Here is a 26,422-nt window from a genome sequence, read left to right as displayed (position 1 = left end):
GGACACTGGCCCTGCAGGACCAGAGTTGTCCATCCCTGTTTTAGGGGATATGTTAGGACGTCCACCAAAGAAAATGCATACCAATATGGATCATATGGTTGCAGAGTTATAATGGCTTTTTTTGTAATTGTAGCACCCTCTGAAGTGCTTCCGGGTCCAAACGCTCTATCTCATACCACAAGAAAACAACATGTGTTGTAATACTTCCAAAAAATTATAATCATAACATTTATCGCTATACCAAAATCCCAGATGACCAGAACCAGAATTTTTGCCAGCACTATCCCTAGCTGCTGTGTGCCTATGTTGGTGAAGTTCGAAACAAAGGCCAAGGGGCAGTTTAAAATAGTAATTATTTAGGAAAATTCAAAATGGCTGAAAAATGTTGGCAGAGATGTACATTTTGTAGGGGGATTTTGTTTCTATTCCTTAGGGTTCAAAAGTTATGATTCAAAATGTAAATTTCCTTATTATGGTGCCACCTGGTGTCATATGGGTTTGTGTCAGATGGTGCTTGGACCTTTTAAATAATACTATAATAGTATATTTAATACTAAATATGATAATATAATATTAAATTAGACTGGCAAGCAACATAAAAAAGTTGATACTTCATTATATTACAGTAGATGTTTTACCAGTGACCAACTTTTGACTTTTCAATAGATAATGTCTGGGAAGGAAATTACACACTTTTTAAGGTGACTTGCGAAGAATGAACACTATGTTGAGACAGTGACTTTGCTAACACAGACATGACGCCAAGAGTTGCTATTAAGAACAAGGTGTCCAAAAGTTCATACTGCAGAAAATGCAAGCTGCTTGTTCACTGAAATGATCAAAATGAGAAGGTTTGTGATTTAAGTGCCCAAGTGTGTGTGTGCTTAAAGATCTCTTACCTCCTCGAGGACATCAGCCAGCTTGCTCAATATTTCTTCTGAAAGACCCCGGAATGTCAGGACACTGTCAGTGAAAGACAACTTACGTCACTATGTTGTAAAAAAGAAACAATCACATCTTTAAATGTATGGTGGAAGAGATCCTTATCTAAGGCTGAATGGTCTTTTGGTGTTTGTTAATGTTATGTAACTTCAGTGTTTATTCCCTCAAAATAACACAAATATTTCATTATTATCCACAGAAACTTACAACACTATTTCATTTCTTTCCCAACACTTCATATAATTTAGTACTGAATATCACTGTACAACAGGTGAATTTATTCTCTGAGCTGAAACGGTTCAAACGCTGGTCATCATCACACATCGAAATAAACCCAGAGATGCTCTCTGCCACGGAAACAACAATAATATCCCTCAATCACCATAGTACAACATTTCTAAACATATCTGGCCATGTGTTGCGTAATGGAGGAAAAGGTTTGTGTCTGGCTAATTTGTATATGCTGAGCTCATTAGCCACAAAGCCGAGGCATTAACTAGATTACGTAATAAAAGCTGTAATTCATCTAAATATAAATGAATCATGTTCAGCATGAGATGGCAGGAGAGGCCGTCTGATCCGCTGTCCTGAGGGGCCGTAGATTGTCCCTGATGAGATCTGTGCATCTTTGTCTTGTTGCATTAGCGAATGCACACACTTTTACAGGGACGGGATGCATCCATGTTTCACTGCTGTGTGTCATGAGATGATCATACATCAATAACAGCTCCTGCATAAATATTTCACATGCCATAAAAAATTCAAAGGGCCATTAAAGTCTCCTATTACAATTTAGCATAAGACTGCAGCAGAGAAATCTAAAGGTTTTATGGAAAGGCCATTCTGAGCAAACATTTGTTTCTGAAAATTACTGGATTTTATTTTCTTTGTCATTTCACTTGAAAAGGTTGCTGATGAACTTTCAAGAAATATTATATTTCTATCTGAGATTCAAAGTATCAGGGCTGTAACCATCATAGACATTTGGGAACCACCATAGGGGGACGTATGCACCTAATATTCAACAACTGTCAATAAGCCTGGAGAAGTACCAGCATTTATTCAATTTTATAATATCCATATTCAATATTATAAATATATTAAATAAATAACCTATGAAAGTTCTCATGTTTTGCGCCAGACACCAAAACTAAAGATACAAAACACACAAACCAACAAAAAAATATGGCTTTTATGATGTATATTTTGTGATGGAACTTACCAACGTACCACAATCTACCAAACAATGCTGTGTGTTGTGCTAAATGCGCTAATTGTATGTGCGTACATATGATGTTTTTTAGTTTTTTTTTACCAGCTGAGAACTCACAAAGAGTTCATAAAAGGAGTGAAAACAGCACCAGGAATTTATCTGTTGCACACAAATGTAGATCTGCTGCAAGAGGATGTGGTTCTGATGCCTGAATTGAACTGTAATGGGCAATATTGCGACAATGACGAGAAAATCAGGGCTGTGTCTGAAATCACATACTCTCAAGTACTTATCTTGAATAAGTACTTACTTTGCGACCGCTAAAAAAGTGTATTCTATATAGAATGAATGTGTGTAGTATGAATGTAATCTGAACGTACTACCTTGTTTGCAATGTTGTCACTATCATGTGACCTACAGCATCAGTTCCGTCACTTCACTGCCATTCACAAATCCTCTCTCGTGGCCTCATGGGATAATAAAGTGAATACACACTTCAGAATCTTGCCAGAAAAAAAAGAGCCATCGGATTTAAACTAAAATATCTTAATTTGTGTTCCGAAGATGAACGAAGGTCTTAGGGGTGTGGAACAGCATGAGGGTGAGTAATAAATGACAGAATTTTCATTTTTGGGTGAACTAACCCTTTAAGTAAGTGGTCATTCTTGTTATTCTGCACTTTCCTTAATAAAGTGAATCAGCCTGGATTCTGGGAAGAATGCAAGCAGGGTGTGAGCACCCTCCCTTTATTTTCTTGGGGTAATTAAGTAGATCTGCAGCTCCCCTGTGGTTTCCACAGGGGTTGAGTTTATTGCAAGAATCTGTTGCATCTAAGAATATGTACCATTCTTATACTGCAGTCTTTTATATGAGATTCAAGGTTGCATCTCCCCTCGGAGGTAGTGGTAATTGCCAAGGTCACAGTTAAAATGTTCTCCCTGTGGTAATAATTCCCTAAGAGCTGTGTCAAGTTGAAAGAGGCTGTCTTCTAGATATCTTCTAGACACTGCATCTCATTGCCATGCCCCTGGGCCTGTCTGCACGTCTCCTTCATATTTTAATATTATTATTATTATGATAAAAATTGTTTTTCAACTAAATGCCAGCTGAATTCCTGAATTATCCCCATTGACTTCACACACGGAGCACCCATAAGTAGAAAGGGGGCGCCTGAATATACGTCATCAACATTTTTGCCATATATATATATATATTTTAGGGGTGTAACGGTACACAAAACTCACGGTTCGGTACGTACCTCGGTTTTGAAGTCACGGTTCGGTACAGTTTTCGGTACAGCAGGTGGAGAAACTAAACATAAAATTGCTTTTTTTTATTATTAAACAGAGGTTTACTGAACAAATTGTGTTTTTGTCTTAAAATATATTAAATTAAATTAAAACTAAAAGTTTCTTAAGGATAAAAAAAAATGATCTCTGCTAATGATATAAACTATGTAAGGAGCCCTAACTTGAAAGAAGCCCAAACTATTAGCCTAAATTCAATAGCTTTTTATTTTTAGATAAAATTATCAACACTCAAATAACAAATTGTATGCAAACCTGTAAGCTGCACCTAAGGCAGTTTTTGCATTAACTTCTAAATGTTTTTACTCCAATTCGTTGTTGAAATATAATCATTTCTACACAGTGGCTGTTATTTTAACAGATTTATTTAAACATACATTAAATAGCCTAATCAGGATATCACTAAAAGATTAAGTAAAATAATGAATATATTGGCTAATACAGTGCATATATTAAGCGAAAGAGTTCATTTCTCTAGCGAACTAACAAGCTGTGAACACTGAATGACTTTTCTGAGGTAAATGCATCATGACATATTGTTGAATACGGACGCTTTCATTGATGTCTTTCCACCGTTGAAACACTGAATGAGCGATTACATGAGATATGACCGTTTCAGTAAGTTGTACTGAATCTTGCAACATACCTTCAGATGTTCTTTCATGTTTATTCTGTAACTAGTATTAAGGAGGAAGAGATGAACACATTCACTTGCGCTCCGCGCTCGCGCTGCCGGTTGAACTGAGGCGCCTGTACAGTGATCTGTCACCCCACATCAAAGCACGTCAAAATGGCATTTTCTGTTTAAACTTCATGATTTCGTGGACAGAATTTGAAGGATGACACTTTGTTTCTTATCGAAAGTAACAAAACGCAGAGCTTATTGCGGTTATTGGTGGTGAATATTGGTTGCAATGTAATGCTTCGGTACACACGTGCACCGTACCGAAAGCCCTGTACCGAAACGGTTCGGTACAAATACGTGTACCGTTACACCCCTAATATATATATATATATATTGCATTCCAAACTAAACAGAGATAAATCTGTGAAATAATCCAAGAACTTAATATCTGGGTAAGTACCCTATATCTGTAGTAATTCATGGCATCACATGTACAATGTTGCATAATAGGCGTGAGTCTGGATTAGCTCAGGACTAAATATGAAACCTAAATTTCATATTGACCTATAGGCCAAATCCATAAAATGCACAAGTTCAACTCAGCATCTAATCCTTTCACATGCACTCTGCTTTTGTTTGTTAATGGCTGTAGGTTCAAAGCATAATTGACAAAATTAGGTCTAATTATTCAAATAATAAATACAGCAGCAGGGATGGGGTAATATCAATAACATTAGATGAAACCACATTAGGTGATTCATTAAAAACGATTGCATTACCATTTATTTTTCACATGTTAATACATAAGACAGAGAGTCTAAGAGATCGAGATCATGAAAGGAGGAGAGGAAGGAGATTGGGAGCTATAGAGAGCTTCTGTGGCAGTGAATTGCTGAAGCTTCCAAGAAAATCATCTGTTCTGCCTCAGTGTCTTTAAAGTCTTTGATGAAGACTTCTTTCATCCAGTTTGGCTCTGGAGCCCAACAATGCAGAATTGAGAATTCTGTCTTTAATATGTAAAATATGCCCCATTGCTCTCTTCTCTGGGTGCCATTATGCAAATTAAGATGTCAGATAATAAAGAAAGGGACGCACTTCCATGACGAGACAGCTGCTCACCTTTTCAATAACTCCATGTACTCTGCATGTTTGATGAGTCCTGTCCTCATCATGATGGTCTGGAAGCACTGTCTGTCGATGGCCCATAACTTCACACTGGTCACAGCTGAAAAACATCAGAAAACAAGGCATCAGTTTGTGAACATCATCATAATCATCACCCAAAGCTTTTCTTACAATATGAACATGAAATTTGGACATTTAATTGTCATACAAATAATTGTGATTATCGATTTAATTGTCTGTTCTGTTCCTATTATTTTCAGTGTACGGTTAATACAAACAGAGCTTAAGAACAAGTCTTTATGTAAAGAATAATTGACGACAGGCCGTTGAATTATAAGAAAAAATAATGCACACCCGAGGTGGTAATGCAGTTTACGATGCAAAGCAAAGCAAAACCCACAAATGTGTCTTTGTGGGTTTTGGTTCATTTGCTGTTGTGAGCTGTAAAGACCTTTGAAATAACTGAAATAATTTTATGAAGTAATATGGAACTGTAATGTGGTCAAGAACTGACTGGAACTACTTTAGCTGTGCATTTACTGGAAAATAATTGCACATCTTAGAACGTTCTTCAACCAACAGCCCTGTAGAATAATCATATTTAACTTTCATACACAGTATAATTTAAGGCACAAGGGTGGAATTATATGAATACTAATATTTTAAGCATTAAAATATAAATTATTAACACTTTTTTTTCTCCACTATAAATTCATAATGCATTATATTATATTATATTATATTATATTATATTATATTATATTATATTATATTATATTATATTATATTATATTATATTATATTATATTATATTATATTATATTATACAAAAATGTCAATGAAGTTTAACTTATTCACAATGCATGGGTAAGTACTGGTAATCTGTGCAGTAAACCCAACTAACATTATATAACTGCTGAATCCAAACCATAATGATAAACAGCATTAAATGGCTAAATATTTAGAAATATTGCAGCATAGACTGTTGGATATTTCATCATCAAAGTGTGGACTCAAAGGAGGAATGCTGGGGCTGAATGCAGTATTCCAGAGAAAGAGAAACAACATTCTAGGAAAGTGCATTTGTTTATTTCCTCTTGGTCTACTGAACTCTGACTCCTGCAGGACTGTGCACTTCTTTAAGACACAGATGAGTTATCTTGATGGACCAACAGCTATCAATGAAACAGAAACTACTGTATGATGTTAGAAAATGTCAAAGATAAATTGAACCCTTGTTGTTTTTCTGAGAGGGCCAGACTGCTGCCAAAGTAACAAACAGGTTTTGCATATATTATAGACACCGCTAAAGAAATAAAAACAAGGTGACATTGCTGTATGTGAAAGTTACTTTTTTTTTTGGAAAATGATGCCTTATTTTGTTTAAAATGTGTTTATTATTGATTTGCACACAAAAATATACTGAAGTGCTTCAAACTGCACATACAGTGAAAAGTTCCAGCGGTGATGAAGAATAACACTGAAGAATAAATAAACAGTGAGCTGTCAAATCTGAATACAGTCACTGACTCATGTAGGGGAATTCATCTGAATTTATGATGGGCTCAAATCTTTTAATAGTCTCTGATAACAACATGAAATAAACAGCCTTTCAAAACATACCTACTTGCCACATGGGTCTTTTTATCATGTGAAGTGTAAATACATTTATTGTTACATTTATTTATTGCTTTTAATAAGAAATCAAATACACTTCTGAACAATAACCAATATCTAATATTTTCCCCTATATTTAATGACAATTTTATGATTGGTTTATGTACTTCAAACTAGGGCTGAACAATTTTGGAAAATAATCTAATTGCGATTATTTTTACCAATATTGCGATTGCGATTTAATAAGTGATTATTTTTTAAGCTCTTTATCTTCTGTAGTATTCAACAAAGACAAGCAATAAATCAATGTAGGGGTGGGAATCTTTAAGCACCTCACGATCCGATTCTGATTCTGGGAGTCACAGTCCGATTCCAAAATGATTCTTGATCTTTTTTTTTCTTTTTGATTAGTCTTATTAATAAAACTTTTTTATTATTATTTAATTACATCCGTAATTATACGTACTTTTTAAAATAATTTCACATTAAAAAATTTTATTAAAACAATTGCATGTTAAGAATTTTAAATAAACTAATATAAGAAAGGGCTTAGACTAAGACAGGATTAGGCCTTAGTTTAATTAGGACATCTAAGTGGCTTGGAAGCAAGCAGAATAAGTTTCTAAAACACACGCAGCGTCATCGCGCATCTGTGGTTAAAAACTAAGCTCAGAATCGATCCAGAATCGTTAGAGAGAGAATCTTTTCTCCCATCTCTATTGTATAGTATGACCAACACGATATTAGATAGATTAAACATAAACTGTGCTTTCCTGTAGGCCAGGCATAATCGTAGCATGCCAAGTTGATGCTTCCTCTGCAGACTGCTTTACTCTCACGGTCACGTGACGAGCGTGTAGTCGCAGCCTTTGCGTTTTGTCAAATCTTGATATTATCGCAAATGCGATTAATCATTCAGCCCTACTACAAACACTTGTGCATTAAGTCCTCATGGATTTTATACAATGTAAAAAAGATCAGAGTAAGGCAGAAAATACAGTACCTATCAAAAGTTTGGAAACATATCAATTGTAATTGTACAATTGAAAATGTCTCTTCTGCTCACCAAGGCTCGATTTATTTAATCAAAAAGTGCAGTAAAAACACTAATATTGTAAAATAGTATTAGAATTAAAGATAGCTGTTTTCCATGTGAATATATTGTAAACTGCAATTTATTCCTGTGATCAAAGCTGAATTTTCAGCATCGTTACTCCAGTCTTCAGTGTCACATGATCCTTCAAAAATCATTCTAATATGCTGATCTGCTGCTCAAGAAACATTTATGATTATTATCAATGTTGAAAACAGTTGTGCTGATTCAGAGTTTTGTGGAAACCATGATACCATTCAAACCTTTGTGGTAAGATTAAAAAAAAGAGAGAAATTAATACTTTTATTCATCAAGGATGCATTAAATTTATCAAAAGTGACAATGACAATAAATGCAGATAAATGCTGTTCGTTAAACTTTCTATTCATCAGAGAATCGATAAAAATTATAGGTTAAATGTATCATGGTTTCCACAATTCCAACAATTTTAAGCAAATGTTTTGAACACAGATAATAATCAGAAATGTTTCTTAAGCAGCAAATCAGCATATTAGAATGATTTCTGAAGGATCATGTGACACTGAAGACTGGAGTAATGATGCTGAAAATTCAGCTTTGATCACAGGAATAAATTACATTTTAAAGTATATTCACATAGAAAACAGCTATTTTAATTTGTAATATTTCGGAATATTACTGTTTTTACTGTATTTTTGATTAAATAAATATTAAATAAATGCAGCCTTGGCGAACATAAACTTTGTTCAAAACAATAAAAAGGTTGTCAATTAGCACTGCATTATTCATATACTTTATTGTCAATAAATACCTTTAGGTGGCTTGAAAAACAAGCATAAACCATATCCTGTCGCAATCGTGAGTTTATTGTCTTCACGTTTCATCAGTCAGTATGTTTCTTCATTTTGATTTTATTCAGCTGCTGCTACAGTGAATAGAGGGTATGCACGTGACGTCACCGCCGACCGTTACGACTGCGGTCACGCCCGCTAAGTGGCAAAAGACTGAGTGGCAGCATTTGTTTTCATCGTGAATGATCGCGAAAAACACACAAAACACTTCCAAAATGGGAAAGAGCTTTGTGATTGACTGTACAAATAGCTTTGACATGAAACCTGAGGTATATATTTAAAAACTGCAGAAAGCTACAGAAAAAAGAAGCAAATGTATTGCTGCAATTCACAGAAACAACTCGACTCAAGCAGAGAAACAAGCATTTGCAGTTATCATTTTGTGTCAAATTGTTGGATTTTGAGGTAAAATCATACCGTATATATTGTATTGTTATATATTATGTTGACAAATCATCAATTAAATATTTTCCATCTTATATTCTGCATAATTGGGTGTTTTTAAATAAACACTGACAAAAACTATACTATAAAACTTAGGTCTGGACAATATGACGATACATAAAACATTTATATACGTGATTACGTGGATTTAAACCTAATATTGTAGTTATATAAAATATTCATAAATAATATGCATTTCCCCAGCATCAAATCAGGCACATATAAATGTCAGGAAACACAACTCCTGGCTACATGTCAATATCCATGGATTAGGTTTATTTGACAAGTTGTAAGGAACACATTCAATTCCAACCTTTAGTGTAATTTGTTAGTTTTATTCGCGTTTTCGCAGTTTCACCTATTAAATCCAGTCATGCAGCAGGTTCTTTTGTGACTCAGTCCAGCTGAGGGAGCGCGTTTTTGGCGGGAAAGTGACGTCGATGCATGCCTTCTATAGCTGAATTACTTCTACAAAACCGTTTTGGACTTTCTGCAAGAGAGCGCCCTCCAGCTTCCAGTATGAATGAAACATAATTACACAAGAGTGAGCACTCCACATATATATATACACACATATAGCCCTTCAGAGGATTAATCAGTTGTTGTCACCATAAAAACAACAACTACACTAAATGAGCTCTGCAACAACCTACTATTTCAAAAGGGTTGCGAATTATGCATATATTTGCAATTCAATGAACTGTATCTGAATACTTTAAAATAAAAAGTATTAAAAAAAATACAATAAAAATATTGCATTTTAGCAAGTTTTCTGTCCATAAAAAAGTAAGAAAAAACTAAGCTTAAAAGTACAGTAGACTAAACAAGCACAAAGGGTCATTTTGCAATTGCTGCAACTGTATTCGACTGTTGTCCAGGTTGAGCGTGTTTATTACATTTGCATATTGATTTGCTGCCTAATACATTGTAATACATGACAGGGAATCTGTGAGAAATGTCACAGGCATTCGATTTTTTTATTGTTCCTCTTTCATTTCTAAGGAGTGAATGTAACAGACCCACCTGCCATTATCAAAGTGTTTGAGTGGAGATTTGAACGCGTGATATTGCGTTGTTTCCTTGTCATGTCTCGCGTGTTTGCCTTTGCCCAGCAGCTAGGCTGGTTTAATGTCTGTGAGCTGCAAGCAACAGATCTCTGGTTTATTGTACTCTTTTCTGGTCTTTGCCATAACCTTCTGCCTGGTGCTACCACCACCTTTTTAGATCTCTAGCCTGTTTTGTCCTGGGGCTGATTCCAGCAGTCATTCTCTCTTGCCTATCACCGTACCATGTGCCCTTCCTTATCGTTTAGATCTTTTCACGTCTCACCCAACTACTTGTGTCTTGTCTGCTGTTTTGTCAATAAATTGTTACTACTTCTGTGTCCTATCTCACAAAGATCTTGACAGCTGCTGCTAGTGATGATTTCTAAAAACTTACTAGAACACACAACAATCCTTTTGGCTCTGTTGGATCAGCTTTTCTTTCTTCCTCTGTTCAGAGCAAGTCAGTTTTTTTTGAAAACCCCGTAATTAACTACAACACGGCATTTAGTAAAACTATTGATACTGCTGAGATTTGAAAACAAAAAAAAAAATTATTGAAAGCGTCCTACAGTATATAAATAAAAGATAAACAGAGCTGTAAAAAGTGTTGTTAGTGATTTACTGTATAATTAATGAAGTTGAGCTGTCTTGCTGCTGAGGCTGGGAGAGAGTCTATGATTCTGTCACAACATACACTTCACACATTGGTGTGTTACTGCGCATTGAGGAAGCACCAAAAAAGCAAAACACAAAAAGTCTGCACACTTTTGTTTCTAAATATACCTGAATTGTATTCTCAGAACAAACGTGATGTTTTGAGCAGAATGCTCGCTGTTATTTTTGTTGAGCATCACTGATAGCAGACAAGCTGAAGCTGTTTGCATGGGCAAATATTATAAATGGATGGTTATTTATGTTTACAAAACAAATGTGATGGAATCTCATAACATGCATAAATGTAATACATTTAATGAATAATGTGCTAGCAAAGGTGTGGAAGCTCAGGATCTATGAATGAAAGCCAGTTGTTTGAGATTAAGGATACAATGGTCCCAGCCAGTGATGGAGAAAGTTACTTTTAAAAAGTAATGCCTTTCTCCCTAAAATCTATAACAAGATGTATTGTTAAGACTGAGTTCAGTTTTGTGCCTGACCGACTTCATCGGGTCTAAGTTAAATACTTCAGACTTTCATCTGACACCTGTATTTTTTTCTGCCTTGAAGGAGAGAAACAGAATAAGAGTGAGAGCAAGTAACAGAAAGAGAGGTATGAACCACACAACAGAGAGACGGACAGTCCTTGCAGATTTATTATGTAGTGCAAAACAGCCGTTATGCAGGCAGTGACTTTACTGTTTAAAACACCCACTCTCTGCTGTCTATTAAAGCGAGAGAGCAAAATCAGCTCCTGTTTGGATTCATAATGACATTCAGCCCTGTGGCAGATCAGAATTCATCAGATACACACAACAATTTAACAGCATCCACCTACACGACCGCCAACATATGTTCATGAACACAAACATTACTTGTGCTGCATTTCAAATTTACTCCATATTTACCTGAATCTAAATCCCTCCTTTAAGCTGGATCAAATGTCTATTTTACAAAACAGCACAGCTTCCATCCTATGATTTATGCATACATTTTAAACGCCCGAGGAAATGGTGATTGCTACACCTGGACGCAGATCTCATTTCTGGTCATGTCTGTATGGATCTGCGCAATATATGTAATATTCACAATATCCACCTTTTTCCTGAGAAAACGATGATTGCCGGCATGAGGGATTCTAAATTCTATTTGTATGCTGCCCTGTTCCGGTATCCATAGGGCCGCATTGTTAAAACACTGTAAAAAGCGTGACTGAATTAATCAAACAGAAACTTTTTGAACATTAGTAAAAATTAAAATGAGCTCAGGTAAGCTGCGTTGTTGTTGACTGCCATATATGGCGTCATATGCCTTGCATTTTATGTCAAAGACTGACAAGAGAAAATGAGCATGGCTTGCAGCACGTAAGTTAAAATACTCCCCCCATAATGTATGTGTGCACTTATCATTTTGAGGACAACCCTTCCCCCCGAACCCGATCAGCAGCTATATGTAGGATATAAGCGCCCATCTGTTTTCAGTGTAGATAACTGACTAATACTGACTAGCACAAACCTTAGTAAATCACCTTGCATGGTTTACTTAAATACTCTCCTCCCATAAATTTGGTGTCTGAAAGGGAAACTCCTACAAATGCATAAGCAATAAGGGCAGCTGCAAAAATAACTGTCCACACCTTTTTTTCACTGCGTCTTTAGTAAATCTTGACAGTAGTTTAACAGTGAAAGAGGGTTTGCAATGGCGAAAGCTGTTAGTAAATCTGACTCTAAGTACCCAATAAACCAATATGCAATAGACTACAACAATAACATAAAAAAATATTTGCATAATATTACTTGCATAATAATAATAATAATTATTATTATTATTATATTCAATAAAAATGACAAGTACTCATTAAACAATATGGGAAAAGACTACAACAATAAAGCAATATGTTTTAAGAATATGTTCAATTATTATAATAATACTATTTATTATTATTATTATTATTATTAATAGATTCATTATTACATATAAATATTAAATAAAAATGCTAAAACATTAAGTACCCATTAAACAATATGCAATAGATTACAACAATAAAACATAAGCTTTAAGAATATTTGCAAAAATATGTATGTATGTATTATTACAATATTATTTACATTAAGTTGTTTTGCTAGCAAATTTTCATCTTTGTTTTAGGGTATATCTATCTAACTGTAACTGTTCATTTACTCATTTCTGAATTCAGAATGAATGACTGTTATTCAAAAAGTTAACTACCCAAACTAAACATTAATTGTGCATGTTATTATTGTGTGCTATTATAGAGGATCTCCAATGGGTGCATACATACTTTATATATGTACATATGAAAATATTTTTTTTTTAGCTATATCACCTAGTGGTATAGCTAAAAAAAAAAATTATATGGGAAGATTGATATGAGAAGGTTTTGAGCAAAACAGTTTCCCTGCAGGCCATCAACACCTAGAGATTCTTCCCAGCAGCGCTGATAAAAATGATGTTCTCAATTAACATGGAGATAGAAGCCGTGTGGTCAGAGGCAACACACGTCCCAGCATGCTCTCTGATAGCACACGAGTTAATATTATTCATGAGGGAGAGAAAACATATCACTACCGAACTTGCCCTGACACGACCTGTTCTCTTGCAACCCTACACTGATTCATCTCCCCCATAAACCATATTTACTGTCATGATTTACAGGCATATTTTAAAGGTGACAAACATGCCATACACACAGACTTTTTCATTTATAGAGAAAACAAGACCAATCAGACATGCAAAAGTACAAACACAATTCAATATACGCAGATGAGCCAAAGCATTATGACCACATGCCTAATATGCTTTTGGTCATCTGCGTGCTGCCAAAACAGCGCCGACGCGCCACTATGGACTCGACAAGACCCCCAAAGGTGTCCTGTGGTATTTGGCACCAAGATGTTAGCAGCACATCAACTTGTTGGTCCAGCACATCCCATAGATTCTCAATTGGACTGAGATCTGGGGAATTTGGAGGCCAGGGCGACACCTTGAACTCTTCATCAAGTTCCTTAAACCATTCCTGAACAATGTATACAGTGTGGCAAGGTGCATTATTCTGCTCAAAGTGGCCATGCATGTCTGGACACAGGGTTTCCCAGCAGCCCAGAGCGTCACACTCCCTCCACCAGCTTGTCGTCATTCCAAAGTGTATCCTGGTGCCATCACTTCCCCAGGTAAACCACACACACACACAAAGCCGTCAACGTGATGTAAAAGAAAACTGGACTCATCGGACCTGGTGACCTTCTTCCACTGCTCCAAGATCAAGTTCTAACACTCACATGCCCATTGTAGACAGTCACTTTCAACAGTGGATAAGGGTCATCATAGGCACTCTGATTGGTCTGCGGATATGTAACCATATAATCAGCAGAATAACAGTAAACTGACTAGCACAAACCTTAGTAAATCACCTTGCATGATTTATTTAAATACTCTCCTCCCATAAATTTTGTGTCTGAAAGGGAAACTCCTACAAATTCATAAACAATAAGGGCAGCTGCAAAAATAACTGTCTACACCTTTTCTTTAGTAAATCCCGACAGTAGTTTAACAGTAAAAGAGGGTTTGCACTGGTGCAAGCTGTTAGTAAATCTGACCCTAAGTACCCAATAAAACAATATGCAATAGACTACAACAATAACATTATATGCTTTAAAAAATATCTGCATAATATTACTAGCACAATAATAATAATTATTATTATTGTTATTATTATTATTATTATTATTATATTAAATTACAATTCTGAAAAATTAAGCACTCATTAAACAATATGTGAAAAGACTACAACAATAAAGCAATATATTTTAAGAATATGTGTATATTATTATTATTATAATACTATTTATTACTATTATTATTATAATTATTAATATATTCATTATTACATATAAATATTATTATTAAATAAAAATGCTAAAACATAAAGTAACCATTAAACAACCCATGTATTTGCTAGCAAATTTTCATCTTTGTTTTAGGGTATATCTATCTAACTGTAACTGTTCATTTACTCATTTCTGAATTCAGAATGAATGACTGTTATTCAAAAAGTGAAGTACCCAAACTAAACATTAAAGGGTTAGTTCACCCAAAAATTAAAATTATGTCATTAATGACTCTCATGTCGTTCCAAACCCGTAAGACCTCCGTTCATCTTCGGAACACAGTTTAAGATATTTTAGATTTAGTCCGAGAGCTTTCTGTCCCTCCATTGAAAGTGTTTGTACGGCATACTGTCCATGTCCAGAAAGGTAATAAAAATCCACAGTGACGCTACTACTTCTTCTACGGCGGTTGGCATCCAGCTTATTGGTGCATTAATGACATAATTTTCATTATTGGGTGAACTAACCATTTAATTGTGCATGTTCAAATTGTGTAAATTAACAGGTGACCTTCTTCCACTGCTCCAAGGTCAAGTTCTAACACACACATGCATTGTAGGTGCTTTCGACAGTAGACAGGGGTCATCATAGGCACTCTGATTGGTCTGCGGCTATATAGCCCCATACTCAGCAGAATGTGTGTTTTGACACATTCCTTCCATAATTAAAATTTTCAGTGACTGTGCCACAGTAGACCTTGTTGTCTTGGACCAGACGAGGATAGTGCCCAACACCCTGTCGTCGGTTTGTGGTTTGTCCCTCCTCGGACCTCTGTTGGTAAATTCTCACCACTGCTGACCGGAAGCAACCCACAAGCCATGCTATTTCAGAGATGCTCTTGACTCAGTCACCTAGCCATAAAAATTTGGCCCTTGTCAAAGTTGTTCAGATCTTTATTCCTTCTCATTTCTACTGCTTCCTATGCTTTGATTACAAGAACTGATTGTTTGCTTACCATCTAATCTACCTAGACCTTAATATGTGGCTTTGTTAGGAGTTGATCAACAACATCTGCTCCATCTGTGAGCGGTTATAAAGTTTTGATTAACTTTTTATTTTTTGGAGACACTTTAATGGAGTTTGTGAGAATAATTAATTTTAGATAATGAAGAAGAAATAGATGATAAATAAATAAACAAAATCAAAATAAAAACAGGTTTTCCAAAACACTTTCTTCTTTCAGGACTGCATGGTGGAGCCACATAGATTTCATGCTTTTAGCAGCATGCCTTCTTCAAGTGCTGTCTGCCTCAGTGAATCATTCCAGAGAGATGTCAGACAACAGAAACCTCAGGGAGAGGGAACGAATACAACTGCAAGGTATTCTCAAAACACAGATGCACTGCAACTAATATAAACAACAGTATCCAGGATACAGAGCAGAGATTTCCATTTCTGCTCTTTCTCCAGAGAAATGGTGCCATCATTTCACATTTTCTTAAGGACAATTCCTATTTATTTCAACGATAAGAAGAAAACATACATATGCAGTCTGAGTCTGAAAATGAAAAGGGGTCAATGGGAAGTAAAAAAGATCCAAAAAAAGTCATGAAAGAAAGACAGAGGCAGGTGGCAAGTGAACACACACTAAAGGCTGTTTTGTTATTTTGTGGTCTTACAGTTTTCAGAATTCTTCACAAATAATATTGCAAACTATTATTATCTCAAACATGCTCTTTTCAAAAACAAAAAGGATCAAATATAGCTGCAAGCACACTCTAAAAAATGCTGGGTTGTTTCAACCCAAGTTTGGGTCAAAAATGGACAAACCCAACCATTGGGTTAAATTTTTAAATGCATTTTCTAACCCAACGGTTGGGTTTGTCCATATTTGACCCAAATTTGGGTTGAAACAACCCAGCATTTTTTAGAGTGCAACAATTATGGGCCAGTCAACCCAATGGCACAATGTAAGACTGAGCAGTTTCATTAGATTTGTTCAACACCACCAGTGGCAAATTTATGAAAAGAAATGAGTGCATTCATCATTATTTAAAACGTTTTTAGAACTTCATAACCAGTAGTTAGCAATGTATTTTTAGGGCAATGTGGCAATTATATAAAAAAGTAATGTCAATATGGAAAATTTCCATATTTTGAATCCTACTTCCTATTTTGTGTCTTTACCAGCAAAATCTTTAAAGGTTTCTTTCACAAAACTATGTTGAACATAAAAAATCCAATATTTGAAATCATATCTTGTCTTAATATGATTTTAGTCAGTTTCACAAACATTGTAGGAAGAAATAAAAACAACAAAAACATACACAAACATGTTCAATAATTATTATTAATTACATTGGGGGGAAAGCACTTTGCTTTTGTAAAGTCAGGACATTATTACAGACACATTGCAGGTTTCATGTCAATACATCAAAGTATTGAAAAAATAGGGCCTAACTTCCTGCATGGTGCCCTTATTGATGCATTACACAAGATATTATGACCCATATGGTCTAAAGATAATCTGACCCAAAATTTAGAGTAAAACTGATCGAAAGTTGTAGAGAAAGTTTGAAAAAGTAAATGCAGTCAGACAGAACTTGGTCCCCATTAAGACAGGAAAAAACCTTCCAACCCATATTTACATTATCTTTAGTAGTTCTAAAATGCAAAAAACAATCAATTGTACCCATTTTCTTGATGCATGTCTCAAACAAAACTCACGAATATTGCCAATTTGGCAAATCCACCAATTAGCTATTCCTCAGCAGACTTAATGTAGCAACCTCATAAAAGATTGACTCCAGGAAGTTGCTAGAAGCCAGCCAGTCAGGGGTGTATTTCCCAAAAGCAATGTTAGCCAATTATGGCTGTTGTTATCAGCATAGTTCAACAAGTCTGTGTTTCCCGAAACCATAGTTTCAACGAACATTCACAAACATTATCGCAAAGTTGTGTGGTTGGAACAACAGCTCTCGAATTGTGGTTAGAATTATAGTTTCTTGTTTGCATGATATGTGGACATAATGAATCCTTATCTTGAGCAAAATCAGCAAGCTGTCATTCAGTACAATCTATACGTTCTATTTTGAATATATACACGTCATTTACATCTTTAAAGCGCCATTTTTGAAGAGTGCGGATGTGCGTACATGCTCCGTGTAAGAAGGAGCATATGATTAAATCTGGAAATAAAGCAAAAATGTTAATTAGTCCTCAGATGTCATGTCCATAATTTATAGTAAAAAAAAATCTACTACCTGTGTGACATCATTAACCAATATGGTTAAACAACAAATTTGCAACAATACAAAAAAAAAAAAAAAAAATGTGACAATACAGTTTCAGGAAACAGTCATGACTTGCTAGTTCATTTCTTCAATGATGCATTGTACTATGGTAGTGAAGCAGCAAGTTACATCATTGTATTGGAAACGCACCTCAGAGAACCGGTGATTGTTGTGTGCAGCGTGCATTAGCTGGTGAATCGATGTGGCACTACAGGGCTGCTGGCTTATTAGGTAAAAGTTTTATGAGCGAACAAAACAGTGTTTTCATCTCTGTTGGATGGCTGCACAGAAAATGCCTCAGAAAGTAAATCTCATTTTTGTTCCTCACTGATGGGCACCGCTAAATTTGTGTGGGCCAAAGCAAGTTGTGTTTGAAATGCAAACTGATTGCTACTGGGTATGTTTTCCACAATCAGAGAACATAAAAACACATATCAGAGCTAAAATTCCTGCTGTTTTATCAGATTGCTGCAGGGCCACCGTTTGACTTATCTAAGGTTTTGTCCAGTAGGTTTTGTTATCCCACAAATTTGATTCATGATTTCCAAGCTTCTTGAATGGAAGTAAAGAGACTTCAAATCTATTCTAGCAAAGTAGCAAGTGGGGTTCTCAACTGCTATGTCTGACTTCCTACTGATATTGACAGAGATGATTCAGCTACATACACAAACATACACACTACTATATTACCATCCAGAAAGGCTAGAAAATGATAGCAATTTTTGTTGCATACTTTTAAATGGGTCATTTTTGCCCATCTTCTCCATCCTCTTGCTCTCTTGAACCCAATGAAAATGTTCCTCAGGTCACACATACACACACATACGGGCACCACAAGAAGATGAGAACTTATATAGAACAATATAATAAAGTGAAAATGTCACCCTCAGGACTTTAGACACATAAAAAAAATTTATCCTGTAAGATGCACTTTTTATATTGCTTCCAAGAAGGTTAAACAAAAAAAAAAAACGGGGGAAAAAGCAAAAGATTTGTTTAACCTAAACTAAATGAATGGACAAGCTTTTCAGCTGGAGTCCATCAGCGTGTATACTGATTTTTGCACCAAATGGAATTAGAGTATTAGAGTATGGAATTAGAATTTCGGTACCTAGTTGGTACTTTGAGCGCTGTTGAGCGGATTCATAATCACCTCTGATTGACCACTGTATTTACGCACTCATCGGATATGTCTGTGATTTTCTTCAATGATCAATTCTACAGAATCGTTGTAAATAGTCATCAATGATGCTCTATACACAAGGTAGCATTTGAAAGCAGGTGTCTATCACGGACCAGTCCGCTGATAGATGCCTGCTTTCAAACGCTCCCACTCCCACTTTCCCACTTTTAGGAAGATCGCGCTGGGAATCAGTTCAAGGCAACTGTTCCTAGTGAGAGTACACCTTAAATTGATGCACTGCGAATTGAGAAATGATTTTCTGAATGCATCGCGATTCTCTCTCAAATTGATTCTGACCTTAGTTTTTAACAGCAGATGGCACTGCTTGCTTTAGAAACAGCTGTACTCTGTTTGCTTCCAATTCCTCACCAAACCACTTGAAGCTTCTATAAAATAATCATTCATAAAGAATCAATTCGAAAGAGAAAATCTCAGAATCGATCAATGAATCACGATACATCGATTGATTGTCCCAGCCCTTATACAATATAATATCAGCATATAATGTATATTTTTCAAATGCTTTAAAATGACGACATAACTTACTAAATTAAAGTTACTTATGAACATCTGCAGTTTAAAGAGGCTATACAGTATGTGGAATTCAGATACCCTTGTTATTAGCGACACCGGTGGCCATTAAGTGAATTGCAGTCAGCAACTTACTGCTTGTCAGCAGAGTAATGGGTGTGCCAAAGGTGAAATGAAACAACAGAAACTAACCCTAACCCTACTCCACACTTGCTCGCACTTGTACACACTGTCACCATCCACGCTGCTGAGATAAATGTTTAGATAAAGATGTAAATATGTGCTGCTCGCTTTCCTCTCAAACACACAACAAAAATGACAGCTGAGAAAACAGCAGTTAAGAAAGCATCTGATCATAGCGATGTGGATATGTTTACACAAGCTCTGCAATTCACCTGCATCGTGTCGACAGCCAAGGCAATTAAAACCACACTAAAATCACACATTAGCCTATATTTGAGACTATAGACCAGGGATCTCCAAACCTGCTCTTGGAGGCCTACAATCCTGCAGATTTCAGCTCCAACCCTAATCAAACACACATGTGGCCTGTTACATGAAGCTAGTTGAACAAACTAGAGTTTCAGAGTAGGTTTAGAGTTGACAAATCCAGATAAATCCAACCTGGTTTAGATCAGGATCAGCTGTTGCACAACACTGGGTATACACTTCTCAACTCGGGTTTAATCCAGAGTTTGCGATTAACTCACACCTCAACCCGTTTGATTCACTTCTCGCGAGAGAGCCACGCAATTCACGTCTCTTCTGAAGATTAAGAGATCGTTATGAAAAATATCATGAAATTAAATGCATTTACAAGGCAGGAATAAACACTGCTGCTGCAGTGAAAGTTTGAGAAGGCAACTCAAAGAAAATATCTGACTATATCAATGCATGTGAATCAAAGAAATATGCCTAATAATTTATAATATAATAATTTATATTAGTTTCACAAAGAGCTCAAATGAATACACATAAGCTTAATTTATTTAAAAGCTTTATATATCGATGCATGCATTATATTTATTTCAATTTAAAAGCAAAGTTTAATATTAATTGTCAATTAATATAATTATTATATGAATATACAATTATATGAATTATACATAATTCATATAATATAAATATAATAAATAATTAGCAGCAAAAGATGTCTCTAAAATGTTTTCAGTATAAACTGGTTTGATTTGGAGCGAGAGATACAGATGGAGTGGCTTTATTGCATCAGATACATGTCACTTTACTCACAGCTGATTGGTCCAGTTTGGGTTTGCGATCTCTAACCCAGAATAAAACCTGTTCCGGAGCAGGCTAGCCATGTAGCGTAAGTTAACATGGCAATGAACACAGCTAAAAACCAATCCACCTTCATAAGCCCGAAAAACCAGAGTTTGCTCAAACTAATCTTGAACTTAACTGGGTAGAAACTGAAACCGGCTTTGTGCAACAGGCCACTGAACCAGCTAATCAATGTGTTTCTTGATAATTACAAACAGGTGTGTTGGAGCAGAGTTGGAACTGAAGTCTGCAGAACGGTAGCCCTCCAAATGTAGGGTAGGAGATCCCTGCTATAGACTATATAGGTCTGGCTATGTGAGGCTATACTTTTCTTTGCATGACACATTGACATTACAGTATAGAATAGCACTTCCAGCATTATCCTGAACATTGCACGAGCATTCGTTTCGTGTCATAGAACCGAAGAGTGCGTGTAGACGTAACATCTTTTTGATTTTCCTGGCAAAATTGTCCTGAATCCTTCACATAAAAATCAGTATACAGGCTTTCATAGACAACCTAGGAATTCAGGGTATTGTCATAAAGAGCCTTCATCTTGCGTGTCCTGTGAAGCACTGGGCCTGCTCTCTCTTGCTCTGTTGTTTATAGCTGTGAAAGGACAGGGCAGCTGTAAGGTGGGTAAGATCACACCAGGTCAAAACCACTTTAAGCGCTGACATATCTGTGCTGTTTTCCCTGTGCATTCTAATGCTCTAAGCCACGGCTTCTCCTGAGGACTCATTTACATGCAGAATACACCATTGGAAACCAGTCACAACAAAAGGTGTGTGTTTGAAAGAAAGACAGGGAGAGAGAGATGAATAACCATACACGCAACTATGCAAACACTCAGATAGCAACTTCTTTTGAGGAAAACTGGTGTCTGCCAGCATAAAATTTGTAGTTGCAAGAGGTTTGAAAACTGTCAGATCGCTTAGAAAACAAATTGTGCAGCTCTCCTCAAAAGCCACACAATTTGAGGTATCATTCATGTCTGCAGCACAAACAATGCAGGACAAGTTACATTCTGAAATTTAATCAAACTCTAAGTATGCAATTGAATACATGTATACAGAATGAGGGTTTAAAATGAAACAAAATTTAAGCTCTATCATGCATAGAACAATAACGAAAAGCATGTATTTTTGTTAAAGTGCTATTTGAGATGCAAAGTTGTCTAAATTATCCTTTTGATGTGGAAAAACTTATCTAGACGGATGACCTTTTGGTTTTGGTTATGGTTACAACTCCATGTAAAAAGTTAAATCATGTCCCTTTCTGGTATGCTTGTGCGGATTGTGTGAAAAGGACCTGGTTTGAAAATTCATGACATAAGTTAAAAGATGCAAAAGATGAAATATTTATCTGCAGTGCTGTACAATTTCCCAGTAGGCTTTCATAAAACTATATTACAGAAGTTGAAGGAAAAGTTGGAATTATAAGGTAAATCAACAACATGCAACAGATGCTTAAAATGCGGAAAATTTCAATTTACATTAACTGAAGTGAAAATAACTGTTGCATTTGGACGTGCATGCAGAGATCAGACACATGCATGTCCCTTAATCCCAGTCCAGCTCACTTCCTGTCCCAGACGCTATCCAGAGCAGGAACACCATAAACACAGCCGGAGGAGGAGAGATAGAGTGGAGGGAAAGAGGATGGAGAAAGAGAGCCAAGCGGAGGCAAGAAGAGAATATGCATGAAGGAGAACAATGGTTCAGAGGAAAAAGAAAACGAAAAGAGGGATGGAATAATAAATGAGAGAAAGGCTTGCAAATAATTCACAGCACACAAGCCTGTGCATATGAGATGATCTGGTAAAAGGGAAAAAAAAAGAATTGTGGGACAACTGTGGACATTAATTATGGCCGTGTAAACTGGCTGCTAATTACAGAATCAGATCTAGAGTTTGAAGTAACTTGGAGGTTTTTATAAATAAGGAAAAGTCTAATGAAAATCTAAGTGGTGAGTTGAAGAGAGACAGGTTATGTCTGCCAAAGTTTAGCAGGGCTATATGTAAGAATTATCATATATTAATCGCTTTTTTATTGCTAGTGTGAGAACAGATTGTAACAAAAAAAAAAGAGACCTCCCCCAACTTCCTAGGTTGTCTATAAAAGCCTCTGTAGACTGATTTTTATGTGAAGGACTGGGGACGTTTTTGCTGGGAAAATCAAAAGCATGTGAGAGCGCTAGAGCCTCTCTTCCGTTCTATGACACATGAAATGAATACTTATCCAATGTTCAGGATAATGCCGAAAGAACTATTCTATACTGTAATGTTAATGTGTCATGCAAAGAAAGGGGATTAATTCAAACTATAGTCTCGCAAAGCCAGATTTATAAAGTCTATAGTCTCAAATATACTTCATAAACTATCATAACAGTGTCATTTCAATTACATCATCTGTTGTCATGATGCCGTTGAATTGCAGAGGATGTGCAAACATATCCACATAAGATACTTTATCACCGCTGTCTTTTTTGTTGTATGTTTATTTGTTATTGAGAATAAAGTATGAAGCACATATTTACATATTCATCTAAACATCACTTTCAGCAGTGTGGATGGCGTCTGGATGTTTGTTAACAGTATATAGCTGCCAAGATATTTTCAACTTCTTTTTACTTCCAAGCAAAGAAAGGAAAAGAACTTTGCAGTGAGTATTTCAGGGCATTGAATCACATTAAGTCTTTTGTAGGGCTGCCCTCGACTAAAGATTTTTCAAGTCGACTAGTAGTCGTTCATTTAACCCATTAGTCGACTAATCACACGTTTATATTAATTTAATTACTTAAATATACCGGGGGCAGAATACATGGCTTGCTCTCAAGTGCAAGCATAAAGCTTGGTGCAAAGCACTAGCAAAAGTAAAGATTATGAATGTGTCTGGAAAAAAAGACCGTTTATATAAGTTTATTATTATAAAATAATAAACTAGTGTTTCTGAGTCAGTGTCGGCTGCAAAGCTGAAGTTGACAATGCTGACTCGTCCATCTCCTCAGTAACATGCCTATAGAGAGAAATGCACCTTTCATATGGATTTCATAATCAGAGAGTATTTATTTTCAATTCATATTGGTTTGTTTAAAAGTAGACATTTCAAGCTTTCTATAGATATATTTCTCTGTATCAGTACATTTATGTGACGCACTGCTGTACAGGGAGACAGAGACGGTAGAAAGTGCATCCTGTTTGTTTTCTTTATTTTACAAAAGCACAATGTTTTGTTGTTATTGTGAGTTTACACAAATAATAGTAGACCCTTTTACAGGTTGGAATGATGTATTACTCTTATCTGTATGACAAAAAAATGACAGTGTATTTAAAGTTGAAAAAATGCAAGTGATTGCGCTGGTGCCACCATGTCGTGCAGTAAAGCGGGCTATACATTAGTTGCCTTCCACACTCCGCACAAACATTTGGATAGATAACAGTGCACATTTATCTAGGTTAACATTAGAGCAAGCAGCCATGTAAAAGTGTTTTAAATCATAAGCCTCATTTGAGATTGATGGATGATAGGCGAACGTTTGGATTTCCTGCCTGACATACTGTAATTACCAAGGACCCGCCATTAACGATCTGTCCCTCACGGACTGCGTGACTTCGCCACTTCCTGGCTGTGGAGTTTTTTTGTTTTTTTTCTGCAGCTAACCGACTAATAAAATCTTGGTCAACTAAGCCTCTTCTGCAACTAACCAACTAATAACTTCTTGGTCAACTAAGCCTCTTCTATTCAACTAACATTTAGTTAACTATTAGGGGGCAGCCCTAGTCTTTTGTACACTGTAAAACCCGATAAGTTCAGAGTGCTCAAAATTACCAATTACCTCAAAAAATGTAAGTAAATCAACTCAAATCGTTTAAGTAAAGAATAATTATAAATAACAATTAAGTCAAACTGAATATTTAATGTTTAAGTCCACTGTACTTAAAACTATTTTATACCATATGCAATGTTTTTTATTTTTCAATTATTTTGATGCAGTGGTTGTAAAACCCAATAAGTTCAGAATACTCAAAACATTTAAGTAAACAAAAAAATTATTTTATACTTCACAAATTCAGTAATTATACTTTAAATGAAATATTGAATAAACTAACACCTAATCTTTACAGTTAAGTGTTAGTTAGCACCAGCCTGTGCTAATGTAACCATCAAAGAGATTATCACTATTTACTTGCATGAACTGCTAATCAACATGCAGTATATATATAGCCTTGAAGTTTAGCAGCCCATTCTCGACCTACTCTTCACCATGATGGTAACCCTAAAAACTTCAACATCACAGAAATACCTTTTTTTTTTTTTTTTTTTAATACCAAAATAACAGAACATTAAACAATAAAACATCTTTCCCTGTATTAATCTTGTGCAAAAACACACAAAATAACACTCAATTTCAACATTTATTCTTCCTTACAGAGTGTGATGCAATGCATGCTGGGAACTTGAAATCTGTTGAAAACTTAAAAAAAATAATTTAAGTATAAGGGTTTACTCAAAAATGTTGAGCTACACAAAAATAAAACTAAACTCCTAGTTCAGTAAATGTAATTGTTTTAAGTTCCATCAATGATTTAACAGACTTTAATTGCAGCATAAGTTAGTAGTACTGTTCGGTTTTACAGTGTACGTTATGTGTGCAGAAGTGCGAGCACAAGCAATATGTTGCTGGCTGCAGTTTCTGAATTCTAAACAAGGGTTTCTGAATTCTACACAATACCCCTTTAATAGTGTTAGGGGTATGTTCAGTGCTTGAAGTGGGCTAGTACACACTGGCACATATATATTTGAATCTTCTCACATGGGGTACCGGCACTTTTTTCCACTTTTTTCGAGCACTGGGGTATGCTCAAATGACAAAAAAACCCCAATAGCATCCTGGAATATCTGAGCACAATTCATTTGTTGTCCCCTAATATTAAGTCATCCCTCATATCTCTCTTTATCTGGCCTCCTGTCTACTGATGTAATCACAGATTATCATCACAGATGGAGCGATTCGTTGTCTTCAGTCATACTGAGAATTATAATCCCAAGCTGGCAGACTGGGAAATGTGGCCTAGAATAAACCCTAAGATGTGTTAATCTATGTATGTAGAGGGAAAAATATTCCAAAATGCCCCTTGCTTGAGTAACCATAATCAAAGTCTGGATCATTTTATTTATTACTATGGTCTGTGTGAACTTACTTCTCACAGTGGCCGTCCTGGTGCAGTTATAAAGGATGGCGAGCTCTCCAAACACCTTTCCTGGTCCCATGGTGCACAGCTTCAATCCTTCTTTAGTCACTTCAACCTTTCCCTCTGAGAAAAAAAAACACACCACAACTGTAAATAACACACAAAACACTTCTAAAAAAACATTTATAAAGAACATAAC

General features: G+C 35.8%; 1 protein-coding gene across 3 annotated transcripts in view; it reads right to left on the bottom strand.

Moving 5' to 3' along the window:
- Window positions 1-26,422, bottom strand: part of prkg1a (protein kinase cGMP-dependent 1a) — a 98,094-nt gene that overhangs the window by 38,194 nt on the left and 33,478 nt on the right. For all 3 annotated transcript variants that reach the window (XR_010895241.1, XM_067386982.1, XM_067386981.1), the window contains exons 3-5: window positions 26,233-26,346; window positions 5,207-5,312; window positions 900-963 (exon numbers count right to left, since the gene is read on the bottom strand). Coding sequence is in view for 2 of the 3 variants with exons in the window: in XM_067386982.1 (XP_067243083.1) it covers window positions 900-963; window positions 5,207-5,312; window positions 26,233-26,346 (284 nt within the window). In the remaining variant the exon portion in view is untranslated. The remainder of the gene's footprint in view (window positions 1-899; window positions 964-5,206; window positions 5,313-26,232; window positions 26,347-26,422) is intronic.

The sequence above is a fragment of the Chanodichthys erythropterus genome, chromosome 5 (genome assembly GCF_024489055.1).
Source record: "Chanodichthys erythropterus isolate Z2021 chromosome 5, ASM2448905v1, whole genome shotgun sequence".
Lineage (NCBI taxonomy): Eukaryota > Metazoa > Chordata > Actinopteri > Cypriniformes > Xenocyprididae > Chanodichthys > Chanodichthys erythropterus.
The sequence above is the reverse complement of the archived record's forward strand: the minus strand, read 5'-3'. Positions and strand labels throughout refer to the sequence as shown.